This window comes from Echeneis naucrates, chromosome 2 (assembly GCF_900963305.1).
Source record: "Echeneis naucrates chromosome 2, fEcheNa1.1, whole genome shotgun sequence".
Taxonomy (NCBI): domain Eukaryota; kingdom Metazoa; phylum Chordata; class Actinopteri; order Carangiformes; family Echeneidae; genus Echeneis; species Echeneis naucrates.
The window spans coordinates 14,942,928-14,958,595 of NC_042512.1; the positions used below are offsets into that span (position 1 = coordinate 14,942,928).

Consider the following 15,668-nt stretch of genomic DNA (forward strand, 5'->3'; position numbering starts at 1 on the left):
TATTTTGTTTAATGGCCACAGCAGCAGGTTTATCCCAAAACTCAACAACAACTTTCACAATATATCAGCCAAATGAATTTTTAGAATAGAACTGGCCCTACACGCAAAGGCTGGTTATCTGCCATATTGGCAGGAATTGTGGACAAAGTTAACAAGGCGCTGCCAAAAATGTGCTGTTTCACACTTTAGTATTGAAACTTGTCCTTACTGAGGGGAAAGAAACTGACTTGCTCTAACATAATGCTCATATCTGGAGGGGAGAATTGAACCAGCAACTATCCAGCTGCAAGACTGCTCCTCTGTCTGTAGGGCTGCTGCCCCAGTAACCTGACTGTTATGAAGTGCAACCCTGAACTGAAGGTGATGATGTCCTCCCTTTGTGAATGTGAGTGTGGCTCAGTGTTGCATTCCCCGGCCGCACTAAGTGCTATTATATACAAAGTGTTATCATTAATGGCACCAGGCCCATCCCTGAGTGATTTTGATGGACATCCAAAACAATGCATTTGATGTGTTTGTTCACTCATGTAACTGATCTGTCACTGGCAATTGGCAGCCAGTTGGCATTTAACGCTTGGCTTCAATTGCAGTCTGGCTCTGACAACAAACCTTCAACTCAGCAGCACCGCCACTGAAACTCAGGTAGGCGAGATTCACTGAAACTCCAACCAAGCAAGAAGTAAGAGAATATGAATGAGAACAGAACAAACAGAAGGATTAAATCTGAAGTTATAATGTAGCTTTTACACATTAATTTCCAAAATGAACAAGATCCCTCTTATATTTTTTAGCTGTTTAATTATATCATTTCAATTCTCAAAACTGATAATGTTTTCATTCTGGTAAGGTGATAATGATATGATTTCTTTTGGTGCCTGTGAATGATGTAATATCCCCAAGTGCATGTGACAGCATTGTGGCTGCCTGCTGAAAGCTCAAAATTTTCTTGAAAATACACTTTTCACACCTTAATCAGGTTAACTATGTATTTATCAGGAGTCTACATCTCCAGTTCTGTTAGAAAGGCAGGCAGATATTATCCTGATCAGCTCCGATATGAAGCTGCCATTAGGTGGTGAGCTTGGCTGGACTGTGTATGTAAAATGAAGCAAAATAAGAAGTTATGTTGTATATTTGTACAAGTCTTTGGGTTTGTGTTGAAAACTCACCTGAAATGAGCATTGCAAAACGTTTTGGAGTATTGAGTCCAGGTCCAGAAGTTTTCCATATAGAGTGCCTCGATCTGCATGAAGAGCAGAACACAGATGAGAAAAAGGATCTTAAAAGCCATTATTTACCAAACCAGACATTTCAGGGTGTGTGTCAATGTGTGTTGAAGGGAGACAGACGAACCACACAGAATGTGCATGATAATATCTCAGTCTCCTGTTATGTAATTTCTGCTTCTGCTTCAGTTTTCTCCCAATAACATTTAAAAACATGCACTTTGAACTTTTTCATTATCGTTCTACTCCTCTGTTAAATAATTACAAAGAAAATATTCCTTAGATGTGAGGTAATTCATCATGAAGACTGTTTTAGTTCAAACTCCTCCTCAACTTTTAGCTTTTGAAAGCTGAAAGCATACTATAACTCAAACCTTTTTTTTTTTTTTGGCTCCAAGCACAGACCTTACCTGTGCTCACGATTAGTCTACTGTCATGAAGCGGATCGTGTGTGCAATTTATTCAAGGTCCTGCTGTCCTTCGCCTAGTTTACCAGTCGCTTGTAGTGCAACTGTGTGGTAATTTGTGTCAGCACCAATTAACCAGGTCAAACCGTGGAGCAGTCGCACAATGGCTAAGAAACCAAAACTGATTTGAAAATTTAATGAAATATGCACTGAGAATATCAACCAAGTGCTGCTAGATAGCTGCTGACATGCAAATAACAAGTTATTGCAAGATCTTGCTTTTGAAATCCTGATAAATTACAAGCTGCTGTTCTCTGTCAACAGTGGGCATGGCATTTTAAGGACGGCATGTGCATCAAAAGGCTACAACAAGCTCCCGAAAAAGTGTGTATGTTTGTGTGCATCTGGGTGCACACAACACATCCTGTCAATTTTCAGCGTTTGCAACAATTGCTGAAATAATGACAGGTAATCATTGGCAGGGCGATCTGAATAAGCAGGCGCAGTGAGAGTGCTGTTCTAAATTCAGCTCTTGTTCAACAGGAGTTTTGCATTCAGCCCCCACCCACCACCCCCCCATGTTGATATAATAGGTGGGTGGAATGAGGGCACATCATGTACAGTGCAGCATGCCCTGAGCTGTGTGCTAACTCGATGTCAGCGCCACAGTGAGTAATGATGGCAGTGAGGAGACTTGCACAGAGGCAGGGACAGGGCTTATCAGGTTTATGCTGCGGATGATAAAATGTTATATTCAGTTTCAGATTGTAGTGGCAGAGAGAGGAAGAGAATTCACCTCACCACTGCAGGCAAAGACAGCTTGGCATGTATCACACACACAAGCGCACACATTCACACACACCTACTATAGATTTTTTACAAGAACTAACTTTGCCTCATTTTGGAATTAATTAGCTGCCTGAATATCATCAGTTAATTATCATGATCGAGTCTTGGCAATAATTAAGTTTTCCTCACAGCGACGAGGCAGTTAGACGACAGTAAGATCTGAGGCCCGTGTCACATGAGATATTTTAACATCGTCACAAAACCCATGTCGTCGCCCCTGGTTATCAGTTCAATGTGAGCCTCTTTACACAACGTGAGGCAGAAGCGTCTCCAACCTACTGTGGCTACCGGTCACTTTCAGAATTGATTTTAATATTTTATGAATAACTATTATTAACCCTCATGATCTCACGCTTCGTTACATCTCTAGGAACTTCGACCCGTGCTTAAATAATTTTTGAAAATATCTTTTATTTCAACTGTTGATAAATCTCTTAATTTTTAGTGTCTTTCCAAATGTTTGGTGATATTTCCCTGATTGGAGTTAATTTGGCAAGATCCTGTGTACACCGCCCTACTGTGAATGTACGCGCTACCAAATGTGTATTAAACCAGCACTGAAAATAGTCCCACTGTTACGCTGTTAGAGCTAATATTCAAGCAAGAACAAATAAAAAAAAAAATAAAAAAATTATATTTGCTTCTCACCACAGAATAGCTGACAGTAAGAAAAATATAAAATAATGCCAGTCTAATTCACTGATTTAACAGTTAATATTTATTTCACAAGGTTGAGTCCATGTTTAGAGGGGCCTTAGAGGTATTTCAATAATTATGTGTGAGACTGCGTGTGCGGACAGCAGAGATGAGAGCTATTTATAAACAGGATGTTTTATACAGTGTATGTTCCAATGCCTTGAACACAATCAATAGTTGTTATTGCAGAGAAATATGATTTTTCAAATCAATTGCACAATCTGTAATCTGTACAATATATCCTGATTTATAATACTTAGTTGCCCAATAATCATCGTGATAACTGAAGCGTCACAAAAACAGAGCGGCCGGGAGATGAGACACTGTAAGTGGCTGAGCAAAGTTGAATCAGAGCCCCGTCATTACCGTACAGTGGACATACAGTACTTGTTATTGATGCTATATTGTGTCTTTGAATAGAAAATCTTTTTTTTCTTAGTCTCAGTGTAAAGTTCACTTCCTTTTCTGCAGCCGTGGTGATGGAAAAAGCCTGCGATCTATAGCTTCAATATAACATATATAAAATGATATAATAAATCATTATGGAGAGGGGAGCTGCTCTCCAAACACCATTGTCCTGTGAACAGCCCTTCTTATTGTCTCTAAATTCAATAGTTTGCCCCCCCTGTGTGCTTCTTTTTATTACTTGTCTCATTTATTGCGGCACAGTGTCTCTTCATATCGGGCTTTGTAAATGAAGTTTTTGCAACAAAGGTTATTGAAATAAGTCTGCGGGATCCTCGAGGATAAGTAATGCCGGAGAGAGTTAATTGGCTTTTTGAATGATCTGAGCATTACCTGCTCTGGAGCAAGTTACCATGGCAATGTACCTGAGAAACATTTGTGAAAAGCCGGAGCCGAGCCGAAACTCTTCATGAGTTTGGCATCACAATTGTTTTTGAAGCATGAGGCGATATTTTCAGAATCCGTTAAATCTGCTTTCTTAGATTAATGCTCTTCAAAGTGGACTCCAGGGACTCCAATGAGCTTCCAGGGGCTCTATTGCAAAAAGGGGATTCCAAAGTCTCCATCCATAAGTTTCATGCTGTCCAAAACCTTGTGCATAACAGTCACATACTGTAGCCTGTGTGGGTTTGTTGTTTTAGAGCCTCCAGTTGGTGAGTTGTCTGTCAGACATCTTGTTTTGAAACTGGGCAAAACCCTATTTGGAGGAGAAGGTGGAGCTGAGGAAGACTAAGGACTGGATCTGACCTGATGACAGTCTGTCAGTAACACTGCAGCCACACTGGCCAACTATTAGGGTCACTGTTTGGTAGAAAACACATTTCTGGTTACCTCTCCAGGGCGACCCAGGGCTAATGTGCCGGTGAGCAGGATGGCCTGCTTGGCACTCAGAATCTTTGTTGGAATCATATTCCTGGACTTGAGGTAATGTGACTCGTCTACTACGACCACTGGAAAATTCTGCTTAATTAGAAAGTCCAGCAAGGTATGTGAGCCTGTGGTGAGAAGCCCATAACTCAACACCGTCACCTTCCTGCTGCTGATAACCTTGGATAGAAGAGCAAACACACAACTCAGAACAAACACAGTGTATGCACCTCCACACCTATACCATATAAACATGATAACAGTAATTCATTAGGAATTAAAATGATTTATTTACTCTGTTATTAGTATTTCACTGGGTTCTAATCAGTTATTCTAGTCATTGCTTTGTCAATTTCTCAATTAATGATTTATTTAATAACGTGTCAGATAATAATGAAAAATTGTCCATTATAATTTTCCCAACCAAGATGACCTCTTCTTTTGGCTAATTCAATTTGAATTGAGTTTCTAATAACAGAAGTGTTGGCAACTGAACTATCCATGATTGAGAAGTTGAAAGTCAGTTAATTTGACTGCTAATGGCACAGCTGTTCACACCGAGGGCTTGAAAATCTCAAGTGTCAAGAAAACCAGCTGACAGGATCCAGCGAAACTGCCCTGTAAACCAGACCGCCTCATTTAAACCAGCCCTGAGGACCACCTCTTCCTACACTGCACCCTTCAAATGATGTAGCTCCTGATTAGAGACACAGCTCAACGATCTGTTAGCCCTCCACTATGTGCATTTCAACCGCTTGTTTGTGGCTCAAGCTGATTGGTTCCTACTTAAAACGTAAAAAAACAGCTCAAACAAAAGGAATCCAAATTTTTTTTCGTGACTATTTTCAGCTGCATATTAATACAGATTTGGTGTTTGAGTAAATATTTATAGTAATTGTCAGTACATGTTCGCTTTCATGGGACGCAAACTAGAGCATAACACCTGCCACACCGAAGTCACCTTCAATGTTGAAGTATGTCTCCACAGTTAAATATGAACTCAAGATCTGTTAAAGTATGTATTGATTTGGCAACTCAGCCATCAGGGTAAAGTACGCCAGTATTTAAAATTGATGAAAGTACACAAAGGAGGACACAGCTGTGGACAAAGAGCCGCAGACAAACCAGCAAAGCAGCTTTTTCATAAATCTTGCTCTCCTTGAGCGCTTAAGAAATCCATTCTTGGGCTGAGTTGCAGTTTCTATATTTTCCAAGCTATACACAGCCCTAACACAAACACGTAGGAACAGTCACAGATAAACAAACAAACACAGGAGCACACAGTTCAGCTGCATGAAAACTCAATAAGGATCTCTGAGAAATCAAAAACATTTCCAGCAGCTGTCAGGCTCTAATTCTTCGCCGGTGTCACACACGAACTGAAATAAATCTAAGGTGCCATTCATGTTCTACAAAGGAACAAGAGTCAAAATACTGAGAGGAGGCGCTGCATAATTTTTTCTCGCCTCCTCATTCAGTCATTAACACATCCAGTTCAAGGACACGTTTTCCCCACAGGGCTTTCACAACCTCTTTGTGCCTGATCTGTGTTTTGAGGTGGGGAGGTCCCACCCCCACCCCTTCCCCCCTTTATGCCACAAATATAGAAAGTTTGTTTCATTCAAAAATAAAAACTGAGAAAACTGGGGGAAAGTTGAGAAGATAATAAAAGTAGCTTATTCCTCATATTAGCACAAAATACACGAATACAAACAGCTGTGTGAAGGAGCTGCATTTTCTCCACGACAGCATTTTTCCCACGTCCTGCATTGAGAAATATCAGCTCTTGTTCAATATTGCAGACGTCCCCATGACATAATTTGTCTGTCAGTTCTGTCAAACATCGGCCCCTGCTGGCTCCTGACACCCAGGGACACTTTCAGATTAATTTGTCAGCCGTAACTTTTCTGTGTGTCAGGCTCGCCCTTGCTTTCATACAGTGAAAACAAGTGTGGTTGGGTTATTATTCCAACTCTTTGGGTAGATTTTTCCCGCTAGCATGTGCAGATGGAGACAGCTGGGGAGACAACTCTATGCAGGTTATTATGGGGACGACTTCCTCTTCAAGTCAAACTATGGCTTAAGTCTTTCCCTTCCATGATCTTTTAGATTATATAGAATACTCTGCATAGATATCACAAACATATATTTGAACTCTATGAAGACCTTGTATGAGCTTCTATATATGCCATGTCTTATTGAGAAAAATTTGACCCTATCTGCTTGATAAAAGAGGGAATTTTTCCTTGAATTAATTCAACATTAGCACTAACTGAATCATTAGCAGAATGGAGATTAAAGGAAAATGACTATCAGATTTGAAGTACATTCATCAAGATGCTGGAGAGATTATACTGTTGTGTGGAGGTGGTCGGGTGGGATGACCTACATGGTGTGGTTCTTGTTTTCCTCCAGATTGTCATCTCCAGGCTGCAGCCACTCGATCCACCTTTCCAGCTCCTCGATCCAGGGATATCAGCGATGAGGTCAAAACTACCAACAGAGGCCACTCCTTCCTGAAGGTGTACGCCACTGCGATGGCCTGCACCATCTTCCCAAGACCCATCTGGACCGAACAAATCAACACACAGCAAAGGGGGAGAAAAACAAGTCAATCGCGCACTGACTGCGATAAATTGCATATGACAGCCGAGCTGATGTGAGGCCCAAGAGTAATAAGGTCTCAGAATGATTCTTGTGTCAAAACCGATTAGGCACATGGGAGTGCTGCAGAGGGCTGACAAATTATTTTGGAAGGCATGCAGCAAAGTCTCAGGTTCATTTTTTGAGAAAATAGATTTCCTGAGCCAGCGTTGCAGGTGCTTACCTCATCAGCAATCATACATCTGTTAAAAAAAAAAAAGGAAACAGAGAAAACTTTATCAGAAGGGATTTCAGACTAGAAAATTGCTTTGCATGGCTGACCAGCAGGCCACTGAACCTGGCTGCTATAAAAAGATAGAGTTTATAGTTTACATGGAATAACAATAACAACATGCCCTGTCCCTTGCTCAAGGGCACAAAGGCATTCATTAGAGAAGCATTTATTCTGATTCGCTGTTTAGACATTCATGGCTTGTCCTAGCATTCATACCAAAAATGTTCCTGTCACAACTGGACTTCTCAAACCTCCCTGGCCACAGGAAACAGCACACGTGAAGTGAAAATGGTGAGGGGCCACTGCCACCTCAGAGTCAGCTACTCCTGGACAAATTTCAACTCTATCGCTTGTGATATAAGAATGCACCAGTGGCAAGAACTGAAGCTGCTATTCAATATTTCTGTTTCCGGTTGTTGGAATACTGAGAGAGACTCTGGAGAGTGTTAACTGTGTTTGAGTTCATCCTGCTCATAATAATTATTATTTTTTAAAAAGTAACATGTTGAGTTCAAGGTTAGATAATATTTTAATGATATTGGCAATTGTCACACTTCCCCTCTGTCTTTTCTGACTAATGCACAAAACTGCTTGAGGTTTAGCATCAAAATTGCTGATTCCTCAGAGATGGGTTATTGTTTGTGGGCCAGTGACGTCAAAAGTTCAAGGGTCACCCCTCCAGTTAAGCTTCAAAGAGGAGAAGAGCATTTTTATTTGTATTGACCAAACTGTCACGGGGCCACAGGTGGAAATAAGTTCAAGCAGCATAGAACTGGAGGTAAATAAGGTGGGAAATATTTTATACCAAAAGATAAAAAGCAGAGGAACATGACAGCCCCATCTGTTATGAGACCACGTGAAACAAAAGATTGAAGTTTAATTTACATGCATGTTCTGTCTTGTGCTAATTTTTAAACTTTTAATAATGTGGATTTCCTTTATTCATTGTTGATGCTATTTTGTACGTCTGTTTAGAAACAGGAAAGTCTGTTTTTTGTCTCCATGGACTTGCCATCATAAATCATTTCCGAGGAACTTGAACTTGACTTGTCCCTTTTGCCAACCATGCAGCGCAGCGGCATCACTACATGGCAGCATCATTCCCATTCGTTCTCTAATAACCCTCCTTATGTGAAGTGGCGGTGGCAGTGCATGAAAGAGGCACAGAAGAAGCTTTTATCAGCAGAAACATTTGCCACATGGAAAGCGATAACGTCCATCCAATCCAGCGAGTTTCATATTGTCATCACATATTTCCTGTGAGGAATAAAACTTATTCTAACCCAAAAACCAAATCTTGAGGACTGGCCAAATTTTGACACAAATCTTCACACACACACACACACACACACACACACACACACAACACAAAACTTTTACTGGTACAAGCTAAAATAATTAACTGATTAGTCGGTTAACGAAATATGAATCCAAAATCTACCCTCATTAATCCTGATCATCCTTTTAATCCGTATTTAAAAAAAGAGTATGATTAACCTGAACATGAACCTTTAACTGGATGCAGCTCACCTCATGTGGCTGTCTCTGATACCATATCGCTTTGCAACCATGTAACAGCCATCTGGTTCCCTTCACACTGTACATTATCAGGAACAATAAAAGTGCGACAAAGCCCTCAGTTCAAATTGTCTCCATGGAAAAAGTGCAGATAGATCAACCTCTGGTTCTCTCTGCCCACTGGGTCTGAGCCTATTGCCACGACATTGCGTATTCATAAATGTTTCCAACATCATGTCAGAACAAACAGTGCAACAGAGCAGTGCTGAATACTTCAGACACACAATCTCATTATTCTTTCTCCTCCTCCTCCACTTCCTCCCCCCGTCTCCGCCCCATTTCTCTCCTTCAGCGGAGGAACATGATTAATGTGCACCTTGCCACTGGTGGTTTTTCTAATTGCCAGCACACCGGCCCAGTCAGCGCAATGCGTACACACACACACACAGGCATCATGTGAAAAATGCACACAAAGGAAAAAATACACACACACACACGTGAACAAAAGCTGGTCCACACACATGTAGAATAATGCGCACACACGCATATATATATATATACACACACACACACACGTGTGAGCGCGTGTCCTAGCGCGTGCATCCACCCACACACACACACCCCCACACTGAGAGTGTGGCTGGGGCAGGTGCTTGCCATTTCTCAACACATTAATCATCCTCCTTTAAATAACCTGAGTGTCGTCTTGACGGTTTGAGACTGCGAGGATGCTGCTCGCAGTGCTGTTGCCTGACGACGGCACGGTCCCCGTCACCGCAGCTCTCTAATGTTATCTCTGAAACCCACAAGCCCCAAAGTGTCAGGAAATGGGCTCCCCTACCTCCCGAGCTGGCTACAATGATTTGATGGCTTTGACCTCTGTACAGTGATGTGTTGTGCACCCCCCCCTCCCCCACCCCCCGCCCCATGTCTCACCCCAATCTTCCAGGCCTGTTTAGGTCCTCTTCTGAGGACTGGACCTGTGGTGCACACTGGTCAGCAGGAAAACTGCTTGGAGGTTAGACGTTGCACAAAAGGCTGACTTGGAGCATTCTACAGTCTGACACACAGGGTTCTCGCAAACAGTCATGGGTTCACAGTGCAGTTTTGCAATTTATTGTAAATGTACTCAAAATCTACACAAAGGACCTCTTAGCAGCAAAGGTTTTGGCTGAAGTTTGTAGGAGATGGAAGACGACTGGGTTTCAACAGTGTTTATGACTTTCTAAGGAAAAGTTTAAACTGTGGCTATGTGGGGCAATCCACAACTAGTGTTTCGCTTACGTTTCTTTTTTTCTCCTCAGTTCACTGGCACTTAAAATATAACAGACAAACACACACACACTCTCTTGTTACACAGGATTTCAAATGAACCTCCACATTGGGGCTGGCTACTGTCCAAATACAGGAAAGTTAAGGCTTCGGGTGACTGGCCATGAATAAAATTGCCCATTATATAGAATTTCCACAAAATATCATATCCCCTTACATTACAACCTATATAACATTTCATGCTAAATTAGGGAGAAATGTAATCTAAAGCACCAAGTAAAGTAAATACTGTGATGGAGTGCTTTGACAAAGCAGCCATGATGAATTCTGAACAAGTATCGAGAGCCTGTAATATCTGTTAACTGATAAGCAGACTGTGTCTGTGATGTTAAACGCTGCTGCTGACAAACCAAAAGCAAATGAGTGTGTAGTTTAAGTATTAATGAGAATGGGTAAACAATATGTAACATTGAGAAGAAGCTCTCTGAGACAGGTTTTAATGACAGTGATGAAAATTGGATTTTGTAATACCAACCAATCATTATAAATTTCAACAAGAATTTCCCACTTTCCAATCATGCATCTTCACCAGACAGTTCAGCTTCAGTGACATTGTTTGTCAGGACTTGTATAATATATGTACCACAGAGTTTAGATGGATTCAAACACGTGGCTTCCTGTATAGAAATAGTAGACAGTAGTTTGCTTAATTTCTCTCTGTCCTGGACTGTGGTGATATAATGGATTTCCTGTCCTGTCAGCGGGGTTTGGATGTCCTGAAGGACAGTTTAGCAATATGCTTTTATATTGAGTATTTGAACATAATTTATTTTACTGGGAAGTTAATTTGTGTCTCTGCAAGATAGATTCAACAGCAGCATCAGTGTGAACACACACATGAGCGAATCACAGCACTGCTGCATGACAGACACTGTGTTGCCTGTGCTCTTCAGGTGAGGCAACTCTGATACAGTAAGCAGTCAGACAAATGCAAGCAGGCTAGACATGACTGTTTAACATGGCTTCAAACTGCAGTTAACACCTGAGAGCTGTTAATGGATGTCCCTTTTTACGCCAAATTCTCTTTTTAAATATCAAGGTAGGCTCACTCAGAGAATAATCTCTTACAGATGTAGTCTAGTTACATTTTAGAAAGACAAACTTATGCCCAACTTTGTAAACAACACAATCAACCACATCTCATGGGGTTTTATTATCATACTGTATCACAACTTCCCCACATTATCCCTCATCTAACTCCATAAAATTCACTCAACCTCCTACACAGACAGATACAGCGGGCTCCACAAGTATTGCAACAACATTTTGGTGCTTTGGTTCAGTACTCTTGATGCTTTGGGTGAAAAAAGACACAATGATGATGGGATTTAAAGGGAAAAGCGCCCACAAATCCTCCCACATGGGCTGATATCCAACATCAATCTATGATGTTTAGTGCATTTTAGGAGTTATTCTATAATGAAGAGTGCTGACGTTCATTTGTTGTTGTTTTTTTTTGTCAGTCAACCTGCCCAATCTAATCCCACCGCAGTTATTCATATTCTATATTTCTCGCAATTGTTATACTCCCGACAAGTCACAACTGCATTACATTCTGGTACATTTTTTTCAGAAATGCTGTTATTTCTGCCCCTTTTACGAGTCTGTTTTGTCAAAAAAAAAAAGACTTCAATTCTAGGCTCTATCCAAGGATATTGAATGAACAAATAAAGAACAGCAGGATGTCTCAAATACTTAGAAAGATCAAAATTACTGTCAATAACAATCATTTCTAGCTTGCAATCAACTTTGCTGTCTGCATGTGAGTGAAATGGCAGCTATAAGTGGATAAGGGGGTGTGGTACAGTGGGCTTAAAAATATCCATCTGCTTTCAAGTACATATATGTAGAAAACAAAAAAGTAACAGTGATAAAGACATGGTTTACCATCTGTCCTACATTTGGATAGAAACAAAACCTGTGCATTACCTCACATTGCTGCATTTGATGTACATTTTAATGCAATTAATGTGTTTGAAATTACTATCACTCATAAACATGCATTGTAAGTATCATAAAAGCCTGATATGTCCACTGTGAAGTAAAATGCAAAAAATGTGATGTAAACAATCAAGAACTGTGTGTATTCTTCGATTAGGTGCTGAGACAATAGGCTTGAGTTGAAAGCATCTTCATAGTAATCAATCAATATTTTCACACCGCAGAGGTGGAGTGGAATGAAGGCTACAAACACACAGTGGCACAAACCCAGAGGGGGCTGCACTCCTCTCAAATAGCCACACAGAAACGAACAACAGATCTACATATGTGTACTTAGTTCCGTTTACAATTTTTTTTTTTTTTTTTTTTTTAATGCTACCATGATGCAAACCGTAAGGCGCACTAACTGACTCAGAAACAACTATGCTGTTGTATCACCAAGTGAGGGGCAGCACTGCTTACCGCCCATTCTTTGACAAAGCAAACTCCACACCATCTCTTTGGAATGGCATCAGGCGCCGCAGGAGCTTGTGAGGAAGGCCTGACAGTTGCTTTAACCATCTTGTATCACAGCAAGGGGTCTGTGAGCCATGATCATCCATTTCCATTAGCAGGTTCAAATCCGTTTCTTCGTTTTTGCTCAGTCAGCTGGCTCTGGGAAAAAAAAAGTAGTCACGAAACATCCATCAGAGCAGTCCCCTCTATGTAGTATAATTTACATAAATATTTACTGCAGCATTCATTAGACATGTAGGTGCACATTTGTTTACCATGTGCTCTGCTGATTTAAACATGTTTTATAATGATGGTAAGTGGCATTCCTCTGTTTCCTACGATGGCTGACAGGACTACCATTATTAGAAGCTGGATGATTCAGCGTGGTGGCGGACAAAGAAAGCTTGAATTTTAGATGAGATGGTAAAAGTTGCCTGTCTCAGCTGCCACCTGTTACAGCAACAGCATCCCCTTAGTGCTGCCCCAACTGGTAGAGTCCAAGCCAATCCAGTCCACTAACGACCCTGCAAAATCATTTCTGTAGCACAAAAAGGAAAAGGTCCTTGATAGAAGATAACAACCTGCTGTCTGGCTTAGCACAAACACGATTAAAAATGTATTTGTTTTGAAGTTTTTGTGTATTTTATGGCATTGTTATTTTTTTAACAAGCAGCCCATCACTACCGTGTTAGCATTTCATTAGCATTATACAAAGTGAAGTTCTGTACGAACTAAAAAAGCTTATAGTTATGTATTGAGTTTGAAAAGATCTAGAATGCTTTAAATGTGTTATAAGACCCAGAAAACGACAACAAAGACGAAACAAACGCGATAAAACTTTAAAAAAAATACTAAAACAAACCATTTTCGGTGAAGATGTGAAGAGTCCTTTCACCGCGAGCGCAAGAGTCGGAAGTACATCGATCAGTGCTACACAATAAAAGCCCCCCCTTGTCTTTAGAGTGAACATTCATAGTTGTCAGCTCACTACTGCCATGATTCTGAAAATCCAGACCGGAAACTCCAATTGACAGCCAGCAACTATACTGTGCAAAAAAAAAAAATGACTAAGAAAGCGTAACTTTTTGTGTTTATTTGTATCTTGTGTTAACACACAACTGTAGAAGTGACTTTTATAAATTGAGCCGACGTGGCTACACACAAGTGTTGCTGTGACATTGACTCAGAAGCAGCACAAGTAATCATGTAGAAAATGCAAACATTTGAAACACTTACGTCCGATTTAAACGCAATGTATTTGCGAATAAAGACTTATTAAATGCATGTTAAATACATTATAGACATTGTCAGCGTGTATAATGCAAAAAAAAAAAAAAAACGCTTTTCAGTCAGAAATTATCTGATCAAACACCCTGCTGTACTGGTTTGGGCAAATTTGGTATGTGTGGAAGAGGTAGTGTGAATTAGTTCCCAACAATGTGTCAGAATTCAAGGAGCGATGTGTGAGATTAACAGGGAAATGAGCGGATTAGTAAATACTAAGTGCCCCGGGCATCACGGAACGCTGAATAGTATTTGTGTGTGCTTTTCTGTGTGGGTGTATCAAAGGATGTCAGCTGAGAGATAAGGAGGATGGGATGAACACTGTAAGTGCACATGTGTGTTTTTTGACAAACAAGCATTGTTGCTGGCACACTAATTACAGCTGGCGTGGATTGAGGCTGGGAGAGTTTGCCAATTACATCGTAGACTAGTGTGTACATGTGTGTGTGTGTGTGTGTGTGTGTGTTTGTGTAACTGAGAGCGAGTGTTTCTCAACTGGGGGAACGTGTTTGGGTGCATGAACCTAATCAAGGTGTGAGTAGGAAGCAATTGGCCCGGCTTGATTTGATACCTGTTTGATTTATTCACTAATCAGAACCAATCAAGCTCCAGCTTCTGCTCAGTGGGGCGATCACGGCTAACCTTCGCAGCAGTGAGACGCTCAGTTTTCAACTACTTCACACTTAATACGCTTTGCCAGGGTTTCTAACGTTATGGATATTTTCATTGTGAGCCACTCGTTGTGATTTGCAAAGATTTTAGACGAGTTAAGAGAATTTTAATCTGGTTTGCATCCTGCCCAGGCACACTTTATTGCTAAAATGACAGCAAATACGGACGATTAATGGTTTATTGCTTCTATAATATGCGTCTGTAATTTCATGTACATATGTACTATTTTTATACATATTTCTAAGCAGTACGTGTAAAAACTGGTGAGTTAACAATTTATGTAGGAACGGTCTGGACACTACAGTATTTGTTTAAATAAAATAAAGCATCATATCAATCATGTATAAAACAGATATAATTTGTATAACATTAGTGAAAGAGAAATCACGTGTACAGCAAGTGTTTCCATTCATTTCCATCAATCTATAACATATTGTAGAACATCCAAAAGATGGACAGCTGGAAAGCAGAGAAGTAATCAAGACATTTGGCTCAGAACATATTGTACAGTTTACAGGGAAGCTCCAGCAATCTTATCATCGCACATGGATAAAGATGATGAACCTAAGAGAAAGAGACTTTAAAAAGAAAAGTCAAAATCAAAGTAGCAGCGGCAACGATTTCCTGAGTTTCACTGCTTAGAATGAATCACACCATAAAAAGAAAACAAAAAAAAAAAACTACTCTGGATCCTACACCTCCCATTATGCAACCTGATAGCATTTTCCTCCCTGACAAATGCCCACATCTTTCCAACTCCTCACGGCTGGTTTGTAACACAGGTCTTCTGCTGCGAATGTGAAATCTCAAGCCAAAACTGAGAGAAGGCAGATTGTTATCAAAGCTCCTCTGAGTTGTCCTCATTATGATGAGTAAACTGAGCACCTAATTTCTTCCATCAAGTTTTCTGTTTTATCACATCAGAGACTGTTTTAACACTGTTAATGGTCAACAGCCATTGAATCTACACTCATTCCCTCCGTGTATTAGTTTCAATTGCTCCATCTTTTCTTTGCTGCTTTCAAGTAACCACCAGTT

General features: G+C 40.5%; 1 protein-coding gene across 1 annotated transcript in view; it reads right to left on the bottom strand.

The window, feature by feature from the left end:
- Window positions 1–12,781, bottom strand: part of zranb3 (zinc finger, RAN-binding domain containing 3) — a 52,349-nt gene extending 39,568 nt beyond the window's left edge. The window contains 6 exon segments of the mRNA XM_029513426.1: window positions 1,170–1,279; window positions 4,475–4,690; window positions 6,896–6,986; window positions 6,988–7,076; window positions 7,338–7,356; window positions 12,642–12,781. Of these exon segments, the coding sequence (XP_029369286.1) occupies window positions 1,170–1,279; window positions 4,475–4,690; window positions 6,896–6,986; window positions 6,988–7,076; window positions 7,338–7,356; window positions 12,642–12,781 (665 nt within the window).
- Window positions 12,782–15,668: the final 2,887 nt, after the last annotated feature.